General features: G+C 35.1%; 1 protein-coding gene across 1 annotated transcript in view; it reads right to left on the bottom strand.

The window, feature by feature from the left end:
- Nucleotides 1-10,389: 10,389 nt before the first annotated feature.
- The window catches only part of jp (junctophilin), a 334,334-nt gene continuing 321,451 nt past the window's right edge, over nt 10,390-23,272 (bottom strand). The window contains exon 9 of the mRNA XM_069842500.1: nt 10,390-13,842. Coding sequence (XP_069698601.1) covers nt 13,756-13,842 — 87 coding nt within the window. The 3' untranslated portion in view covers nt 10,390-13,755. The remainder of the gene's footprint in view (nt 13,843-23,272) is intronic.

Below are 23,272 nucleotides of genomic sequence, written 5' to 3'. Positions count from 1 at the left end.
TAATTCTCTGAGATTAAAATGAGTGTACATAAATATTATTTAAAAAAATGCAGAAAACGAATGTACAAAATAGCCTATCAAATTTTCTGTGCATAAGAAGCTATTTTAATCTTACCTGTCCTCGATTTACTCAGACGTTACTGTAATAACGTTATAATATTATGTCCATCTAGAGAAACTACACTTTCCAATGGTGAAATAATAATAATTAATTATACAAATCAGTTAATTTAGCTTCTGATATTACTTCATACAAATGCAGAAACATTCTCTGTAGGCTATGTTTAATAGTTTTCGATTTTTGATGTCCAAGGCCCCTGTTTCGATTGTTGTTGTTCAAGGCCCCTTATAGACGAAGTCATTTGTTCTTAATTCATTGCACCGTCTTAGATGGCGTTATTTTAATTTTAAAACTCATTTATCTAATTAAATATAAGTCCTATCAAAATTTTGTAAAGAATAAAACTTATCGGAAATCATTTTTAAAGAAACTTTTGTTATGTAACATTTTTCACAAAAATCAATAATAAGCGAGATATTTCGATTTATTTAATTCAGGCCCCCTTATAACTCCCCTTTTAATTAAAGTATTTTGAATGCCATATAGCCTAAAATCTAAGTTACAACGAACTTAATTTATATTCCAATTTTCATATAAATCGGTTCAGCCGTTATCGCGTGAAAAGGTAACAAACATACAGACAGACATACAAACAAACCTTTCAAAAATGCGATTTTCGGTTTCAGGGTGGTTGATTATATATGTTAGGACCAATTATTTTTGGAAAATCGAAAATTACCAGAAAAATTTCGGCTACAGATTTATTATTAGTATAGATAGATTATAGATATACCCGACTTCCCTAAGATAGAACTCCAAAGCAAAATGTTTCAAGTGAAATCTGTGGAGCGGCCTGCATTCCCAAACCTCCGCGCTGTATTGTCCACTCCCCTCCTGCTGCGAGCGCTATTTCTGGCAGTTGAGTCGCTACTGATGTAACTGATCTCCTTTATTATAAACCCATAGCATTCCACGTGCCGTATACCGTAGCTCGTTCCTTTCTCGCTTAATAATCAGTATAATTAAACGATATCTCCCACAGTATAGTCCGGGTCAGCTTACTTCATACCCTAAACAGCAGTATCTTTTCTAAACAGCAGTATCTTTTCTAAACAGCAGTATCTTTTCTAAACAGCAGTATCTTTCTAAACAGCAGTATCTTTTCTAAACAGCAGCATCTTTTCTAAACAGCAGTATCTTTTCTAAACAACAGTATCTTTTCTAAACAGCGGTATCTTTTCTAAACAGCGGTATCTTTTCTAAACAGCAGTATCTTTTCTAAACAGCGGTATCTTTCTAAACAGCAGTATCTTTTCTAAACAGCAGTATCTTTCTAAACAGCAGTATATTTTCTAAACAGCAGTATCTTTTCTAAACAGCGGTATCTTTTCTAAACAGCGGTATCTTTTCTAAACAGCAGTATCTTTTCTAAATAGCAGTATCTTTTCTAAACAGCAGTATATTTTCTAAACAGCAGTATCTTTTCTAAACAGCAGTATCTTTTCTAAATAGCAGTATCTTTTCTAAACAGTAGTATCTTTCCTAAACAGCAGTATCTTTTCTAAACAGCAGTATCTTTTCTAAACAGCAGAGTATCTTTTCTAAACAGCAGAGTATCTTTTCTAAACAGCAGAGTATCTTTTCTAAACAGCAGAGTATCTTTTCTAAACAGCAGAGTATCTTTTCTAAACAGCAGTATCTTTTCTAAACAGCAGTATCTTTTCTAAACAGCAGTATCTTTTCTAAACAGCAGTATCTTTCTAAACAGCAGTATCTTTTCTAAACAGCAGTATCTTTTCTAAACAGCAGTATCTTTTCTAAACAGCAGTATCTTTTCTAAACAGCAGTATCTTTTCTAAACAGCAGTATCTTTCTAAACAGCAGTATCTTTTCTAAACAGCAGTATCTTTCTAAACAGCAGTATCTTTCTAAACAGCAGTATATTTTCTAAACAGCAGTATCTTTTCTAAACAGCAGTATCTTTTCTAAACAGCGGTATCTTTTCTAAACAGCGGTATCTTTTCTAAACAGCGGTATCTTTTCTAAACATCAGTATCTTTTCTAAACAGCAGCATCTTTCCTAAACAGCAGTATCTTTTCTAAACAGCAGTATCTTTTCTAAACAGCAGTATCTTTTCTAAACAGCAGAGTATCTTTTCTAAACAGCAGAGTATCTTTTCTAAACAGCAGTATCTTTTCTAAACAGCAGTGTCTTTTCTAAACAGCAGTATCTTTTCTAAACAGCAGTATCTTTCTAAACAGCAGTATCTTTTCTAAACAGCAGTATCTTTCTAAACAGCAGTATCTTTTCTAAACAGCAGTATCTTTCTAAACAGCAGTATCTTTTCTAAACAGCAGTATCTTTTCTAAACAGCAGTATCTTTTCTAAACAGCAGTACCTTTCTAAACAGCAGTATCTTTTCTAAACAGCAGTACCTTTTCTAAACAGCAGTATTTTTCTAAACAGCAGTATCTTTTCTAAACAGCAGTATCTTTCTAAACAGCAGTATCTTTTCTAAACAGCAGTACCTTTTCTAAACAGCAGTATCTTTTCTAAACAACAGTGTCTTTCTAAACAGCAGTATCTTTTCTAAACAGCAGTACCTTTTCTAAACAGCAGTATTTTTCTAAACAGCAGTATCTTTTCTAAACAGCAGTATCTTTCTAAACAGCAGTATCTTTTCTAAACAGCAGTACCTTTTCTAAACAGCAGTATTTTTCTAAACAGCAGTATCTTTTCTAAACAGCAGTATCGTTCTAAACAGCAGTATCTTTTCTAAACAGCAGTATCTTTTCTAAACAGCAGTGTCTTTCTAAACAGTAGTATCTTTTCTAAACAGCAGTATTTTTCCTAAACAGCAGTATCTTTTCTAAACAGCAGTATCTTTTCCAAACAGCAGTATCTTTCTAAACAGCAGTATCTTAAAGACAATATATTTTGCCTATTTTCATTCCATTATGTCCTACGGAATAATATTTTGGGGAAATTCTGCAGATAGTAAAATTATATTCTTATTACAAAAAAGAGCCATTAGAATAATAGTTGGAGCAAAGGCTAAAGAATCATGTAGATTATTTTTTTTTTAATTTGAGATTCTAACCTTAACAAATCAATACATATACTCTACAATAAATTTCCTCTTATGTAATAAAGAACATTTTCCAACTAACTCAGCCATAGATAGTATAAATACCCGCAGAAGGAATGATTTTCATACGCCATCATCAAATTTGTCATCCTTTCAAAGGGGAGTACGTTACATGGCGAAAAAAATGTTCAATAGTCTTCCTGAAGACATTAAGAATCATAGCCAAAACCCTGCATTATTTAAGGTAAAACTAAAAAATTACTTAATATCTCACACTTTCTATTCTGTAGATGAATTCTTGACATTTCACAGTACTGTGTAAATATTATAATATTACTAAATGATAAACATATTACATTGTATAAAATATTACTGTTATTAAGGTATTAATTCTGTACATATTTCATATTTGCATTTTATATGTATTGCATTTTATTGTTAAACGTAAGAATTGGACATGTTCTTTATCCTATGCTATAAAGCAAATGTAAGAATATTATGGAACGAATAAATCTGCCTGCCTGCCTGCCTGCCTGCCTGCCTGTCTGTCTGTCTATCTGTCTATCTGTCTATCTGTCTATCTGTCTATCTGTCTACCTGTCTACCTGTCTATCTGTCTACCTGTCTACCTGTCTATCTACCTACCTACCTACCTACCTACCTACCTACCTACCTACCTACCTACCTACCTACCTACCTACCTACCTACCTACCTACCTACCTACCTACCTACCTACCTACCTACCTACCTACCTACCTACCTACCTACCTACCTACCTATCTATCTATCTATCTATCTATCTATCTATCTATCTATCTATCTATCTATCTATCTATCTATCTATCTATCTATCTATCTATCTATCTATCTATCTATCTATCTATCTAAGGGTGAACCTAACCATTTTTCCCCTATTACTACATATGCTAGTGGATTGTTTTGATTTTCTAGTTTGCAGGTTGAATTATCTTTTTCCAACTTCGTTTCGAATTTCGATATTGACAAATACTACAAATGGTAGTGATTTTGTAACTGGTATGTTGGCAGCTGACAAGCAAACTTCTGCTAGGGGCAGATAAAAAAGTTAAATTTTTTTATTCCACCATGTTAATAATGTCAGAAGAAGTGCTTATTAGTACATTATGCAACGAGCCTATAATGAAGGTAATTAAGAAGCGAGTATGGATATTTATGAAACGAGCGCAAGCGAGTTTCATAATTTTCATATGAGCTTCTTAATTACCATTATAGGCGAGTTTCATGCGACTTTTTATGCTCGACCATATTTCTAACTTGATATTATTAATTTTCTTTGTATCTGACCATGGCCAATGTCCCGTATGTTGTGAGATGTGCGCAAACGCGAAAGTATTGATTTTTTCCGAGGAACAGATGTTCACATTGACCTTGCTAGGCCATAAGAACCTGCAGAGATAACATTAAAATTAAATTAGATATTGAAAAACGAGATGACAAATTGAATTTATTTGAATATTATTTACAATTAACGCTAAATATTATAGTAACAGAACATAACCTTCTGCGACAGTATTGGATTTCCAGCCTCCGTGACTTTTCGCTAATTCTCTTTCGATTGCATATCCGAGAATAATCGATACTTGCGGTTTTATAACGGTAGAAAGCTGACCTGTCATTGGCTGAACAGTTGTAACCTGAGTCGTCATTGGCTGAAAGACCTGACCTTTAATGAGTAGGTGTACTTTAATGACATGCATTAAAGGTCTGCTATCAGGTGCATAATTACTACATTTCGGCATGGTAGAGCATAAACAAATTTTGGCCACTCGACCGCAATTATGAGGGCCGTAAAAAATAAGTTCGCCAGGGTCCGTTAACAGAAAAAAAAACACAATTTCATTGGACAAATTTACTGAAACAGACACAGCAATTGTTGAGCTATTTTCCAACATATTTTCCATCGGAATTGAGACATTTCTCATATCATGGGATCGACAGAGAGAGGTGCAGACGCAGTCAAACGCTGGTTCCGATCTGAGGCGGCTGACTTCTACGACACAAAAAATTGATCCCGTGGTATGACAAACGGCTCAATTCCAGGGGGGGATATGTTGACAAATAGCGCAACAATTGCTGTACCATGTAATTGTGCTTTTCTCTATGAACGGCCCCAGGAAAAATCACTTTCTGGACGGCCTCGTAATTGCGGTCGAGTGACATTAATTTAACTTTTTTATCTGCTCCCATCAGAACGTTTGCTTGTGAGACAAATATCGACAATATTTGTCGGTACTGGAGTTCAATGAAATTAAAATTGTTCTAGATTTCTGAGCCGGTTACTGGAAGCTAGTGAAATTTGAACAAACTAATAGTTAATTAATATCGGTAAAGGTAAAGGTATCCCCGTAACATGCCATGAAGGCACTTGGTGGGCATGGAGATAGAGCCCCATGCTTTTCATGACCTCGGCACTAGAATGAGGTGGTGTGGTCGGCACCACGCTCTGACCACCTTTTACCTCCGGGAAAGACCCGGTACTCAATTTTATAGGAGGCTGAGTGAACCTCGGGGCCGTTCTGAAAGTTTGGCAACGAGAAAAAATCCTGTCACCACCTGGGATCGAACCCCGGACCTTTCAGTCCGTAGCCAGCTGCTATACCAACTGAGCTATCAGTATTAATATTAATACATAATAGTTATTTTATGTGTTACATTGTGGTTATAATTCAAGACTATAGTCAGATAAGTTTTCGGAGTTATTACTGATAATTTCGTGTAGTCAAACAAAATACATTTTTAGGTTAGGTCTCGTGAGTCAGTTGTCTAGTCAAACTAATGAATTTCGTATTGCCAGACAAAATACTTGACATGTTGATTCCTTTCTCGTGTAGTTTGCCTGCGAACTTTTGTTACAAATTATTGAATTATTTAGAATACCCTTCCAACATAAAGTACGGTAAGTAAATAAGTCATTTTGTATGTAGGATCGTGCGATATTTGGTAACAGTTGGCAACACTGACAAGACGGCAATATTTGCTGTTTAGGAACTGTTCTTATGTGACCCTCACTATACATACTCCTGCTGAATCTGTGGCTACCTGCCGTCTGACAGCGATGCCGTGTTGGGTGCGTCGCATTAGCTCAAAAGGAGCTGTGGGATGCTGTTTCAGTGACGCTAACATTGGGGTTACAATACCGCAAATAAATAAGTGGACAATGAACGCGGAGAAGAAACCAAATATGGCAACACCGTGCGTATTAAATGTTGCAGCTTTCACTTGGAACAGTCTGGAAAATTGTAAACATGGGACTTAAATGTGAATACGTGAATAAAATCTCAGAATTAGGCAACAATCTGAAACACGTCTTTGGATTGCAGTATTTGCTTCCAAATAATGTGGGTGAGCGGTACATTTAAGTGTACCAATTAAAATCAAATATCAAATACGGTATGCATATTTAATCGGAAATAAATAAATTAATTAATTATATCTTAAGATGAAGGGTGGAACAGAGAAAAATTCTCCCCCGGCACTGGAATTTGAACCCGGGTTTTCAGCTCTACGTGCTGACTCTCTATCCACTAAGCCACACCGGATTCCCATCCCGATGTCGGATTGAATCCTCTCAGTTTAAGTTCCACCTCTTGGGTTCCCTCTAGTGGCCTACCCTCATGCACTGCGTCATAGATGTATGACAGTGGCACAATGTCCACACATGTGCAGAGGTGCACTCGTTATGAGTGACTAAGTGGCCGGGATCCGACGGAGTAAGCGCCGTCTCTGTTCCACTCATCCTTCATGACATGACGACGCAGAATTTGTGCACAGAAATATCATCGGTACATATCATAATAATTATGATATGCGAAAAATAATCACTTAGTGATTTAAGATCTAAGAAAATAAAATGTTCATATTTTTTCCTAAAAAGTTTACAAAATATACAATTTCTAAAAAGTTAATAGTTAGATTAACTTGAAATATTTCACACACATTCTTCTCTGCAGTTCATGGAGGTTCTACTACAGTAATTAGGATATTATTACAAAATAATAACCATTGCTCATGGGAATATCACTTGATAATCATTTTTGAGTAGATACTAAAATTTGGAAAGATACTAAATTCTATGAGTATAAATATACACACACAATCTTTTCAAATTTTAGTACCTACCTGTGATATATTATCATCGACTTGCTTTTAAAACCCCGAAATTCCAATCTTTCCGTAATGTAGACATGTGTGTATATTTTTAAAGTGCGTTTAATGATACCTTGTAGATATGCATTTTTTTATTGTTCTTATTGTTGATTAAGAGTTGAAGAGAATAAAGCTACAAAAACTTATTGAGCATTTCATGTAATAGTTGTGTTTGTGTATTAAATTATTTTAAAATGGTGTATATCCTTCAAGAGAGAACATAAAAATCATCCCTACTGATGAATTTAAATACCATTATAGTCACAATCATGCCATGGTATGAAAGAAAAATTTCACAACCTCGAGCTGGAATCGAACCTGCGACTTCCTGTTCTCCGGCCAGACGCTCTACCACTGAGCTATCGAGATTGTCTCACGCCAAAGGCTCGGAATTATCCTTTCATACTGGCGACTCTGTTATAGATTACTGTCCATAGCGTCTGATCAAGTCAGCACTGCTTATGGGTTGAAAGACCCGCTCGAGGTTGTGAAATTTTTCTTTCATGCCATGGCATGTTTGTGACTATAATGGTATTTAAATTCATTAATGTGTCACATCAACGGACGTGTATACGTCACCAAAGATCGTAAGATGAAGATTACATCCTTATTGATTAAATTCAGGGAATTACACAAAATAAATTTTTTCATCCTACATTCAACTGATAATAACAAACATACAGGTTACCAGGCGACGATAGAAAACAAAAGATGCGAAAACAAATGAATGAGGTGTATAAACAATTGAATGCTCTTTCATATTTAAGTATAAAATATATAGGGGTGCCATTTCAAAGTGGGGATAGCTGGAGGGTGGAGGTGAATGTAAAATGTAATTAAGCCTGGTTTCAAACTTCCCCCTCAATATCTATATTGACGTGTTTCTTGTTTAAATTGAATTCAATTTAAATAATTATTTAGACTATAAAGTTTTGAAATGAAAGCCCTGTATAGTAGTTCCATAGATATTTTAATTAAGAAAAGTGCATGTTAGCTACTTAGTTTAAGTGTACTAGCGTCCTTAAGTCCATTAAATTGTTGACTATTACGTAATTTATTTCATTAAGGAAGCAGGAAAGGATGATATGTATGAAGGAATAATAAGAGTAACTGAGTCAGTGCTCGAAAGAAAATAAAAAAAACACAATTCAAGTTCGTAAGTTCGATTTCGCCATAATATTATCACTGCTTGCAGATTTACTATTCAGTGATATAACAGACAAGCCTAATCTGCAGAATCCATTTACTTCAGGTTTTAATTTCATTGATATTCCTATTGCATTACCCCAGTTCTTTTATTCAGAGTAGAGACATACAGCCAACATTTTGTTTTAACTGTACTGTTTTCACAGTACATTTGTAAGAAACAGATGGTCCTAGCATTTAGAAAGTTTGAATAATAAAAACACCAAAGCAATTACTTAATTACAAGCAAATCACTAGAAGAAGAGATGGTCACATTAACTGTACCTTAGTCCGAAAAGAGAGGAGAAAAAATTTTCTCCGGCGCCGGGGATCGAAACCGGATCCTTGGTTCTACCAACCACTGAGCTACGCCGAAGTAAAATCCAAAGAACCGTATAATGGCAGTTGACTTAATATATGTCAACATATATGTCGAACTTGAAGTCAGTCGACAAAGCGAAAAACACTAGAGTAAAAGGATTCGATCCGGTGCTTTAGATTGTACTTCGGCATAGCTCAGTGGTTAGAGCACTTGGTACGTATAATCTTTTCGCTGTAAGAAACATCCTAATGTAAACAATAGCACGTGATTGAAGTGAGGCTTCATTGGCCACCGTTTGGCGCCATAGACTCTCAGTACGTGTTCCCGCCTACTGTTGTACATTCTGTTTCATGTTAAACATTTCCCGTTACTTGTCAAGTAGGCCTAACCTCACTACTACGCATTCGTTTGCTTAGGAAACATTTACTTTATAATTACTAGGCTACAATTAAATTATTTTCAAGTCTTATGTCTTCATAATGGACAGTTGAAGATACAGAAGACATACTTCGGTACTACGTGCTTACGTGAACATCTACGAGCTCAAGTGACGCCAGCTTGTTACAAGAACAGACTACCTCGGTATTACTGTTGGTATTCATCCGCGTTCATAGTACATAACAAAATATAAAAGTAGCTTTTCTTTTACATAGCGTTTTACACATGAGTGAAGTTAAATGTTTCATCGTATTTAACAATTAGAATTCAATTTTTTATTTCCAAATAATACAAGATTGTGGTTTCCAAATACGAACTATATTTTCCTGCGTCATGTAAGTGTTTCGACTGGGAGCCAATCACGAGTATGACAGCAACGTGCTTATGTTTACATTAGGATTTTTCTTACAGCGAAAACAGTATAGAACCACAGTCTAGTATATACAGTCGCGAAGCTCAATACGTAGTAAATATGCAAACATTAGGTAGTTGCTCACCATTAGGATCGCTAATATCGCCTCATTACAGGCAATGCAAAATAGTACCGTCACAGTCTATTGTTTCTAGCACCCTCAAAACTCAAGCTTCGTGACTGTATATAGTAGACTGTGATAGAACCCGGTTCGATACCCGGCGCCGGAGCGAATTTTTCTCATCTAACATTCATTAAACCGTGAAGTCGATAAAGAATAAAAATGTCTCCCCTCCCTCTAATGTTAAGAAATTATGACAAATCTCTTAATTTCGTTTAATTTCCTAACACTTCATTAGATATTTCAATATATGTTTTGTTTTACTTCATAAACGTTTAATTACTGTCATTTTGATGATTATGATCATCACTACAGGCGCCAACTTGGAGGGGGGAGAGCAAGGCACGTGACGTCTTCGTTTTCTTTCCGGTCAATCACAGAACCTGTTTTATTAAACTTATCCACTAACTTTAATATCGCTTTTCGTGTTGGTGCTAGGCTCTCTGGATATTTACGTCCAAATATTTGTCTTGTTCTACTAGACAAATTTCTAACACTGATTTCTGCACCGAATTTTATAATTTTTCTTACGAGTTATAACTCAGTTACTCTTGTTTTGAATGCAAAGAACACCATTTATTACAAATGCCCTATATTTCCACTTCACCACAGCCAACTCACTTCTCCGAACCTAGACTTTACATTTGTGCAATTTGAAACACACAATATTCCTTCACAAAGGTATACCCAACACTTGAATACACCTCAAGCTAACCACCTCGGTTCCTCCACCACCACTGTACAGCCAAAGACACAGAAAATAAATAACGCTGTGTCCTTCACTGCACTGTAACATTACCCACACCTCCTACAAATCAAAACAAACAAACAAATCCATGCAACAGAAAAGAAATGTTGTCTTTGTGCAAAAACCAAGGGTCGATGAAAGAACCTCAATTCCAGTATTACAAGACAACACTCTGGCCTTACTACTGGACCTCCAACAAGCAGTTGGATGCGAGACAGTTGTTCTTTCCGATAAGATAGCGTTTCATCTGTTCCTCACATATCATAAATATATATACAAAACATGGAATATGTCCCATATTTTCAAGTAAAATCATTTTGGACTTAGTGGACAAATATAACAATTTACTGAATTGACAGTCTAGATTGGACAAAGTGATAAGTTCCTATTCGTCAAGTTAAATAAAGCCTTCGAAGTTTCCACTGCCAGTATTGTCTTACGTTTTACTTACCTCTGCCTTTGATTTATACATGTTTTTACAGAATCAAAACTAATTACTAGTAGCACAAATGCTACAATACGTTGAATTATGAAAAAACAAACAAAATTAAACACAATTCATATGACAAAACTAAATTTTGTGAAAAGTTATTCCTTTTTTAAAACAGGATAATGTGATTTAATATACCCCCTCTTAAAACCCTCCCAAAAACAGACCTTTTTTTAAAAATAAACTCTGTCCATTGGAGAACTGTACGTTATGGGCATCAGGAATTGTGCCACATGTTAGTACTGTTTCTTGCCACATAATTTGGAATGGTTTACGACATGCAGGAGTTATCATCAGTCGACGAGTTCAGAATCCCAGGTTTCTTGTGGTTTTCCTCAGGAATAACACAAAGTTGGATAAACATTAAAAAAGAATCCTCCTGCATTACCATTCAAATAATATTAGACGCAATACGAGTTAAATGTGTGCAGCTCTAAGTAATAAAAACTGAATTTCAGCTCGGTTATAGCTTATCCCGACTGCAATTTCTCAGTCTCTTTAGTTTTATGTCAGGATTCCACCATATCCCCTCAAACTAGCATTATGTAACCATTAAGTTGATACTACAATGTTAAATAAATACAGAAACAAAAAAATGTAAATACTAAACACATATGAAAGTCTTCAATACCACATTAGATATAATTATAGTAACAAAATTCCATTCTTAACCTTTGTTTAAATGTATCAAATCTAAGTGGCTCAACATTCATTCATCACATAGCTGAGAAAGGGGGAAAATGTATTGGGTAAGGTGCAACAACAAGAATAGCAACAGCATTCACGAAATTATACTAATCAAAGATGACGATGGTGAATATGACAATGATTATGATGGTATGATAGCAATAATAATCTTAATTTTAGTAACACTAATAATAATAATAATAATAATAATAATAATAATAATAATAATAATAATAATAATGACAACAGTAACAATAATAATAATAATAATAATAATAATAATAATAATAATAATAATAATAGTGTTTTGTGTGGTATGTTTACGTTTTCCCACAAAAAAAAATTGAAAATCGAGAAGCAGTATTCTTGTGCGGGTTGGCGATGTGTAACTTTCTCTTTGTTGCTGCTTCTCTGCATTATATTTGGAATTTTCACAATTCAAGGCTCATTCACAATCAAAATTAAACATAAACACAGGAGTTTGCGATCGGGTTATTTAATGGGGCCATTCACAATGATTTAAATAAACAATGACACTAACATTACCGTTAGACGATAGCATGAAAGTTTGCAAACTCTAAACTTTCATGTTTACGCTTACGTGATTTCAAAACAACACACAATCACATAGCGCTTCAACAAAATAATATGATGAAATGACGTCGTTGTTATGTTTCCACGGTTACCAAGTATCTTTGAGGTTATATTTATGTTCCCGTCATGAATGGCGTTACGATTTTTTTTAATTTAACGGTAACGTTTGTATTCTTAAGTTAAAGCTCACGTTTTCATTGTGAATGAGGCATTGAGATTATTAATTTAAAATAGTTAATAATACAAATAAAGTAATTTTTTTACAATCTATTTTTTTCCCCATGATGTGGGTAATGTTACCAACACAACCATACAATATTACGCTAAAATAGAGTCATGCAGACTTCAAAAAAGTAACCAAGATATGGTGGCAGTTCTGGAAAAAAATAATGATAAATCTCACAAACAATTCCAAGTTCAATAATATTATTGTCCCAGAAGCTCACATTTTATTGAACATAAGTACAGCAGAACTGTGGGGGAGTAAAACAGTCCGACAATAAGTTTTATTCAGTGGGGGGGGGGGTTGTGCTGTAGAACCGGAAACGGAAGAAGTCGATGTCTCCAAAATCACAAAAAAATAATAGCCACTGAAATAAAATAAACTGGAAGAGAAAGGGAATATGGCAAGTGACGGAGTGAGGAAATAATCCTGCCAGGGTGTCAGCAACAGTCCTACCAACCTAACCTAAACCTGCAACCGTGTGTTGTACAGGTAACAAAAATAGAAGCAATAAGAGAGGACTTCCTACACAACGAGCAAATAGTCTAGAAAATAGTTCGTTTTGATTCAGCAAGTAGAAAAGATGGAGTTTTTCTTGAAAATAGGATCAACCTATCTACTATACTCTACAGAGTCATGATAAACAAGATAAGAAAAAGGCACGCAATGCTTCTCTCTCCGAATAATAATAATAATCATAATAATAGTAATAACAATGAAATAGAGACTCGCTTGATATGCTTTATACAGTTCATGTCACCGCCGCTTTCAGCGGTGTAATATTTACAAGTAATATAAACAAACTAGTAATATCTCGCTACACACGTTTTCATAAAACATGTGAAGGAAGAGACAAGGCTATTCTTAATCTACTCAAAGTACAAAAACACAACATCTGTCATCTTGCTAGTCGATATATCTCGATCTCTCGTTTGATCCCTTCGATTCATTCCCTTGCTTGTGGGTAGTATAATGTAATATTACGAGTCTTGCTTGCTTCATGCTTCGTTTCGAGAAGGAGAAGAAGAATATCAAGGAAAAAATTGAACAAATAAACTCTATTCATGTAAAAATATTGACGACGCCGTCGCAGCTGCCGCGCCCGTCCTTGTGCTGGATTGGGGGCGGGCAGGTGGGCCCCCCACTTTCACTAGCCCTAACTTATCATGGCAGAGTCCAGAGAGCTGCGGGAATCGCTACTATGTCAGCAGCTTGAAGAACATGATGGCCAGCGAGATGTTGATGAAGAGCACCAGCATCACCAGCTGTTGTCTCGAGAACCAGTCCTGCAAAGCCACACAACAATGATACAGGGTGATCCTTATAAACCTTTACCATTTTATTCAGTTATAACTAGGGCTAGGATTCTTAGGTAAATAAATACAGGATGAATATTAAGTCTTTCCCTGATTATAAACATTTCTTTTGGAAAACGTATTATATGTCTTTCACGTGTTAAATTTTATGTTACCTTGTTAACATGTTTCGGCCTGCTATTGGCCATCATCAGAACTGGTTGTTGCTGGTCTTGGCGCCTTTTGTTTTGTTTCTTGTAGGGGTGTGTTTGTGCAGTGTAATGTGGAATCAAAGAATGTGTGTATTCTGAAATTGAGTTGTGTGTTGAGAATTTCATTTGGATGTGTTTTTGTGTGTTAAATGTTATGTTTTATTTAACGACGCTCGCAACTGCAGAGGTTATATCATCGTCGCCGGATGTGCCGGAATTTTGTCCCGCAGTTCTTTTACATGCCAGTAAATCTACTGACAAGAGCCTGTCGCATTTAAGCACACTTAAATACCATCGACCTGGCCCGGGATCGAACCCGCAACCCTGGGCATAGAAGGCCAGCGCTATACCAACTCGCCAACCAGGTCGATTGTTTTTGTGTGTTTGTATACTTCGTATTGTTCTAGCGTGTTTAGTTTCTGGCTTTTTGGTTGAATATGTAGAATTTCCATGCCTGTGTTTATGTCTCTGTAGTTGTGGTTAGCATTTGTGATGTGTTCTGCATATGTGGAAGTGTTTTGTAATTTTGTTATGGCTGTGATGTGTTCTTTCTAACGTGTTTGAAACGATGTATTTTATAATACGAGTATATTATAAAGATGACTAATATGAAATTAATTTCATTGTTGTGTTAATACCAGTGTGTATTTTTTGAAAGTTTAATGTTACTGTGTTTAAAGTTTAGCTTTGATTTGTTTCTTTAATTTTATTATCAATAAAATTTAATATATTGTATAACAAAGGTGACTAATATGAGCTTAATTTCATTGTTGTTGGTTTTATTAAGGGGTCTCATACAGTAGCGGTGCTGCAGATTGTAAACCTTTCACAAATTTTTAAATATCTCAGAGATAATTCAGTGGATCTTTCTCATTTCTCGTACACAAATAAGTGGTATTTGGGCCTCTCGTTTGGCATCAAGAAATTTATAATTATAAAATTAATTTTATTATTTTTATTTACACAATTTAAAGGAAGTAATTTGCTGCTACATAAGAGGACAAACATAGTATCTTCTCAACTACCTGTCAGATTCTAAGTTTCTCTTTTATTTCCGACTCCAGAAATACAGTGTTAGAGGGTGGACCACAGTGAACTTCCTACGTTAAAAAATCTTTGAACTACATTTTTTTTTGTCATGAGGAAAAAAGTCGTTTTTATTATACATTATTTAGTTAAACTTTATGAACTTATGCTTATATCCCTACGAAAGTGCTTCATCCTCTACAGTTTGAATGCCTGCAGATATCCTGAAATTTTGAAACAATTTGGAGAAATAGTTCAAGAGATATCCGTTTTTAGTTTGAAAAACTGCAACAAATTATTTCCTTTAAATTTTGAAAATAAAATAATACACTAGGCCTATTATGATAATTATAAATTTATTGATGCCAAATGAGAGGCCCAAATACAAATCACTTGTGTACAAAATGAGAAAAATCCACTGAATTATCTCTGAGATATTTAAAATTTTGTGGAAGGTTTACAGTCTGCAGCACCGCTACTGTATGAGAGCCCCCTTAAATGATACATGTTTGTAGCATGTTTTTGGATTTGTTAAGATGGCATGCTTGATATAATCGAAAATATACAATATATAATCGAGACTACGGAATACTCGGGGTGGGTCCTATAATGCATCTGTTCTGGATTTTGAAAGCTAAAACTTTGTTACCATCTATCAAATACTAAACATGGATTTCAGAAGTAATTTCAGGAATGTTCGTAAGGTTACACGGTATCAGTTGGCAGAACACACAAGAACGAAAGGAACTATTTTATGTGAGTAATGCAACACGTTTCTACCGATCGAATTGGGTTAGATGGTAATATTTGAGACTCGCATTCGGAAGGTCTAGGTTCAACCTCCTGGCCGGCCAATCTGACTGAAGTTTTTCATGGCTTCCCTCAGTCAGAACGGCAAATGCCACGATTCATCACCGCTTCAATCACCAATATCATAAATATCAATCAAATCCTAAAATCAGTTACATGATCACAAGCCATCTATAACACACGGCAATAGAAACAGAAACTCAACAATAGTAAAAAAAAACGGCCTTCTGAAATACCCAAAGATTCTACACACGCCTATGACCACAGACGTTAAATGCGTGTAAATAAACTTAACAAAAAAAAACATATTTTGTAAGTCGAATAAAATCAAATATAGTTTTGTTTGTAATGAATTTAATTGGTTTTGAATCTTAAATTACCTGAAATCAAGTAACCAAGTAGATCTTCTAAGTATCCTGAGTGAAACCAGCATAATAAATAAGAAAAGCATGAGTAAAACAAGCATAGTAACTGAAACAATTGGTAGAGATAGGGCCAACTAGGAAGACGTCTCGAAAGGGGAAACGAGATGTAGAAGTGAGAGCTCTGACTCCTCCTCCAGAAGGCTTTGGAAAACGTACTGGCCATCTCAAACATTTCATGGCACTCGATGCAGGAAAGTCTGAGTAACTCTGTGATAGGTCAGACTGCCATATTATTTTTTAAGAGTTCACGATGAAGACTAGATTTATTGCCTTCCATACTTTAGCAAAAGATAAAAGAATGTGCGTCTCATCAGAGAACAATACTGGTAACATTTTGCACTGGTGTGTACTTTTGGGTGGTATGCATAAAGTTGTAGTACTACCTTTTGCTTTGACCGTAGAAGATACTTGAAGTAGAAATATATACTTCGTTTTGTATGCATAAACCTGACACTACGAAGCATGTACTATGCGGCGGTTGTATAAACTATCAAGAGTATTCGATTATATCGATTATCGACAATATTTCAGGTTTATTCTCGAAGATTCGTTAGTTTTCACTTTCCAATCATGCATTTATATTAATTTCTTATTAGGGAAAATTGATTGTCATCCTTAAAATTTAGTTATTTTAACAAGAAAATGGACAATTACAACGAAGTGATTAGTGTAATGAGAAAGAAGTAGAACAACAGATGTTTGTTAAAGTACTAAAAGATTACCCAGCATTATTAACAAGTTGTAAATTCCTGTTGCAAGAATGATAAAGAAAAAGCCATCCGGACTATGAAAATTGAGGTTGAAGTTTACAGCGGGGGGGGGGGGGGAAGTTGACGAAAAGCAAATTGTTAAGAAAATAAACAACATGAAATGTAATCAAACGGGTCCAAAATGTTATTAATTAAATTTATATGTAATTTAAAATATTGTAGGCATACGGAGTTTTTCCACGTAAATTACATATACTATAAATTATTACATCATAGAATAATTTTGCTAAAATATATTATGTTTAATAACAATAATGAACATCAACTGAGTGATATAATTTCAGTTAAGTTATCTCAAAATCATCATTTTAGTAGCCCATTACAAAAATTGATCATATGACATTTTATACTTATAAAACCTATATAACATCTTATAATAATGTTCTGATAGTTCCCGTCTTTCCTTGTAGGATTTTGCAACTCGAATTTGCATGAATTCTGTCATCTTAAATTGTGCAAACACTTATGCTAAGTCTCAAATAGAGCAGACTACGATGTTTCTTAATTTATACTTAGAAGTAGATGTATATACTTCTTGTTATGCATATAAATAGTAGTTTATACTACCAATTCTAGCATAAACTAAACACTACTTTCCAGATCAACTTTCTGCTATCGCAGAAAAGAATTTACTATGGGTTTTTGTACATAAAGATCGTAGTATATACTACGAAAACCTTAGCAATAGCATTTACTTCAACTTTATGCATACCAGCCTTTGAGTAGGTTTGCTACAAGAGTGGGGGGGTTGGATTAAAATACGCATGCGCGGCCAGACGTCTTCCTACTTGGATACATCTCTACTAGCCAAAACGAATGTAAGAAATGAAATTAGCTAAACAAGTAAAATGTTAAGATAAAGAAACAAAGTGAAATAAGCCTGTTATTTTTTATGAGTTAGAGATAGTATATTTTAGCTACACAGCATTAAAAACATGACCCTTCAAAAACAAAATTTAGCATTTTATACCAGATTTAATGGTAGAATTTAACATTTTACAGCATCTTGCTAAAATATACCATATCTAGTTATGGTGTTAAAATAAAATCCTAATGAGTGTATGATCACTGACGAAAGCTTGACACAGAAGAAAATCGTCGGAATAACCATCCGACGTAAAGTATAGTACGTCACAATAAAATCAGTGTTAAAAGTGAAAAAGGAACCTATTGTCCAGTAGAAATGAGGTAGAGCCCAGACGAGAAGTTATGGCACCAGCGCGAGGGACGTATTTTAGTTCGTTTGCTTGGACTCGCCCTCACATTCAACTGGAGGGGTGTTGGGTTAGTTGGTTACTAGCATTCCAACTGTTCAGGTCGTTCTGCTACTACCGCTATTGCTAATACTGAAAACATTGTCCTTCTGAGCGCCCTCATTATGGCATTGTCTAAGGTGTGAAATCATAGAGTAGTTCATAGTCAAAGACATGAAATAGCATACAATGTATGGAAATTCATGTCAGAAGAGGCTGTAAATGGAATACCAATTCCATTGAAAAGCGTGTGTGCAAGAGTACTGGCTGCCACTGGTATTTCAAAGCGAACCTTGGCAAGAATCAGGAAAGAAGGGGAAAATATTGAGGCAGGAACAGCAGATTCTTTCTCCAGTCCGGAAAAGTCACAGCCGAAGAAGAAGTGTGTTGCAACTGTAGACAGTTTTGATGAGGAAGTCATAAGAAGACTCCTCTATAATTTCTACGCTACGCATAAGCAGAGGCCGACTCTGTAATCGCTTCTTCCAAAAATGGATATCAGTGTATGATTATGTGAAGAAAGTAGAGAACAATTACATTGAAAGTGAGCACGTGATGGACAGTATTTTGGAGAACATTTCCATAAACTTAGGAACATCTGATCCCAGTCCAGATCAGTCGTCTGATTCGGATGGAGAATAAGAATATAAAGATGGAATAGCGGGCGTAATTTCATTAGGTACCTTCGGACTCTTGAGTAGGAAAGTGGTGATACTAAGGTAAGACGAATGTTTTTAGAAAGAGATGAAACGGATATGCCTGCCGCTCTGAGCTTGAGAACCGTAACCCAAACAACCCCCACTCCTCTACCCTGCTGGGCGGCAATTTAAAACTTCGCGCAGGTTGGTGCCATAACATCTCGTCTCAGCTCTACAACAGTATTTTTACTTTCGCGTTGAATCTGCATTATTCTATACAGGGTTTTTCATCAATCTAAGCACAGATTGCAAGAGTGAATAGAGGACAATGAAACAAGGCAAAAAAATCCTAATAAACATAAGTTCGGAAACCAACCGATTCCTAGATATGTCATTACTATGATCACCAACTGAATACTTATACAGGGTGGAAATGAAATAATCTTCCAGATTGAAAGGGACCATAGGGTGCACTAAAATTAATAGAAAACCTGTATTACTTTTGTGATTAGCCTAAATGCACGGTTAATTAGAATATTAAGTTTGAAGTTTCAGCAGTTCGACAACATCGCCGCGAACACACGCTTCTCGTGATACAGATGTAAAAGGTCAGCGAACTCGGTAACTCGGTGTGTTTCGCTAGATGAGCTGTTCTCTGGCGCTGTGTTGGTAGCAACTCACAGCGTGCAGATAATTTGATTTGGAGGTTTTTAAAAGTAAATTTACACGAAAACCGTCCACGATATTGAAATACGCCAGAGAGATAAATTACTCTTCATTAGTTTTCCTATTGATATGAATAAAAATCACGATCCTTCTCACAGGACTTACCGAATAAAAGGTTGTTAAACATTAGAGAAAAAAAAACAATTTTTTCTAACTATTACACTTTTACTACGTCATACCAATTTTGACCAATAAAACGGTAAGAAAGGACATCTTTCAACCAATCATGGCTGCTTTTCGCACAATTTTATTGCGTCCCTAGCATTTGTTTAATTTTATCGCGTCCCTAGCATTTGTTTATTTTTATCACTACCCTAGCATTTGTTTCTTTGTTTGCCAACATTTCAAACTGCACTGGTCTGGACGTCAAAAAAAAAAAAAAAAACAGAAAATTACAAACCACTCCAGTCGATGCACAGCACTTTCAAATATTACTCACATTGGCATTCAAGAACAAGAATTAATAAAGATCACTGGTCATAGCTATGCATCTTCCCTGAAACTCTATTTACAAATAAATGAAGAGCACCATTCGGAAATCCTGAATAAGTTGAGGGATACACCATGTACATCACCGAGTTCACTTCTTTTACGCACACGTCCAATATAACATCAACTGAACCACCAACCACTAAAACATTCAAATTTTAAAATTGTACCTACTTTCAATAATTGTTTCTTTTAAAATTATTCATGTTTATTTTTTATTTCATTTCGTTAATTAAAATGTTTCTTGTTTATTTCATCATCCCTGATTAAAACTTTTCTAACACTCGTTTATATTATTTAGGTTATGTTTGTTATAGCTTCTGCTATATGATATTATGAATAGTCACGTATCAGAGATTGTTTAATACTAAGATTTATTGAAAATCGTCTACCAAGTGCCGTTGATTGCTGGGATCCGGATAATTGAAGTGGAATGCAACTGTTTTAATAAAAATGAAACTAAATCAACAAAGCCTTCTTGACCAGTAACCGTCCACAGAGTTCAATGAAGATTCCATAGTTGGCACAACTGATAAGAAAACAGCTATTCATAACACACTACTGCCATCTATTAGCGTAATATTTATAATGTTGAGATGGTACAAATTTGAAGACAGTTTTGTATTTTCGTAAGTCAATATTTTATTGTATTGGAGTACTTCGTTACTTCTAATCTTTATATACTTTCTTCTAATCGTGTAATAGTCAATTAAATCCCACTCGAGTTTTTATTTTTTCTAGATAAATCAAAATCTCTAGTGAGATTACTGTTGAAAAAACTATTAACGTTCCACCAATATGGTGGTATAGTTTTTTTGCTACATACAACATGAGATATTCGCTCTGAAAATCTGCAAGACTATTTCACTTCCACCCTGTATAACATTTGCATCCAATTTCTTTCCTTGAAGAGTTAATATTTGTACGTACCCCCATTATTTGCAACATGAGCTACGCTATATTTTGGATTATTTGTCTCTTTGGGATGCTGAAGAAAATTGATTGGATTGGAAAGAAAAGTTATGTTATGTTTTATTTAACGACGTTCGCAACTGCAGAGGTTATATCAGCGTCGCCGGATGTGCCGGAATTTTGTCCCGCAGAAGTTCTTTTACATGCCAGTAAATCTACTAACATGAGCCTGTCGCATTTGAGCACACTTAAATGCCATCGACCTGGCCCGGGATCGAACCCGCAACCTTGGGCATGGAAGGCCAACCAGGTCGACGATTGGAAAGAGAGAAGGCTGTTCAGTAATCTTTATATGAAACAACGAGTCAAAGTCAGGATAGGAGAAGAAAAGTCAGAAGGAAGTGAAATAGGAAGAGGAGTACAAGGGTGCCCCTTTTTACCTCCTGTTCAACATCTACTTGGAGGATTTAGTGAAGAACAGTTTCCAGAACATGGGACGGGTGATAGTAGGAGGAAGAATAATAAATTGTATAAGATTTGCTGCTGATATGGCGTTGTTAGCACAAGAGGAGATATTAATGGATATGCTACTGGAAGTAAATGACAGCTGTGAGCAGTATGGGATGAAGATAATTGCAAAAAAGACGAAAACCATTGTTATAGGAATAACAATAAGGAAGATAAACGTGCGAATTTGTAATGAGTCAGTAGAGCAAGTGGACAGCTTCAAATACTTGGCGTGTACTATAAGCAGTAACATGAGCTGCTGCCAGGAAGTCAAAAGGAGAATAGCAATGGCCAAGGAAGCTTTTAATACAAAAAGGAGCATCGTCTGCGGACCTCTGGAAAAATAACTAAGGAAGAGACTAGTGAAGTGCTTTGTGTGGAGTGTGGCTTTATATGGCACAGAAACATGGACATTACAAGAAAGTAAAGAGAAACGACTAGAAGCATTTGAAATGTGGATATGGAGAAGAATGGAGCTTGTGAAATGGGCGGAAAAAATAAGAAATTAAATTGTGCTAGAAAGAGTGGGTAAAGAAAGAATAGTGATGAGAAAAAGAAAAAGAAATTAGCTGGGCACTGCCTAAAAAGAAACTGTCTGCTGACGGATGCATTGGAAGGAATGGTGAACGGGAGAAAAGTTCGAGGCAGAAGAAGAAGTAGGCCTATAAGATGATATACAACATGGATCGTATACAGAGACTAAGAAAAAGGCGGAAAAGAGGCTAGAATGGAGAATGCTCGACTTGCAGTGAAGGACGTAACTATGAATGAATTAATTATTTAATGGTTTTTTGTTGCATATTATTTTCCATTAGTTATTTTTATGCTATTCATTTTCATTAATTGTAATGTTATATTTACTCATTTTAAGTAGAATTGTGTTATTTGTACTTACTACGGCCCCCCTGTAACAGTGTGAAACTCAATGTTAAATAAAGGAGAAATAAAAAAGAAAAAATGTTGCAGAAGAAACAACTGTAAAACATTGATGCAAGTGAAGTTACATTTTAGAATTTTAAACTTCTTAAAAAACAAGAGTTGCTAGTGTATTTCGATGTATTTTTAGTATTTTAACATTTTTCGTTATAATAATTTTCCCCTGCAACATACAGGAGATAGAGTATTTCACAAAAAGTGATTTCCTATGTTGAAGTATTTCGATTTCAAAAGTGTATATTTCAATACCATTACCAAAAATGTGTATTATTATTTACATATAATCGTCATAGGAGGCAAAGTCTAAGGGTCGTTCGTATTCATAGACGAGACTTTGGACCAAAGTTGACTATGGAAAGTACAAAGTCACCATTTTCCTATTCACAGTCGACACTTTGACGAAAGTAAACTTCAATCGTGACTTTACTTCGAAGTCGCCGAAAATCTAGACTTTGACTTTGACTTTCGTTCATGGACAACAGAAAAATGACTGATATTTGGGAAATTGTTGAATTTTCCGAGAATATTGAAGATATCTAGGAGATTATTAAAGCTGCTCATGCTCCTTAGCTTATTATTATAGATTATAAATTCAAATCAAGGTACAGATTTGATAAAAAGACAGTATTAAATACCCTCATAATGTTTCAACTTTAATTATTGATGAATAATCAAAGAGTTTATCTGTTCCACCAATAAATAATACAACTTATTTGA

Source organism: Periplaneta americana, chromosome 12 (genome assembly GCF_040183065.1).
Source record: "Periplaneta americana isolate PAMFEO1 chromosome 12, P.americana_PAMFEO1_priV1, whole genome shotgun sequence".
Classification (NCBI taxonomy): domain Eukaryota; kingdom Metazoa; phylum Arthropoda; class Insecta; order Blattodea; family Blattidae; genus Periplaneta; species Periplaneta americana.
This window is presented reverse-complemented; position numbering and strand designations above follow the sequence as displayed.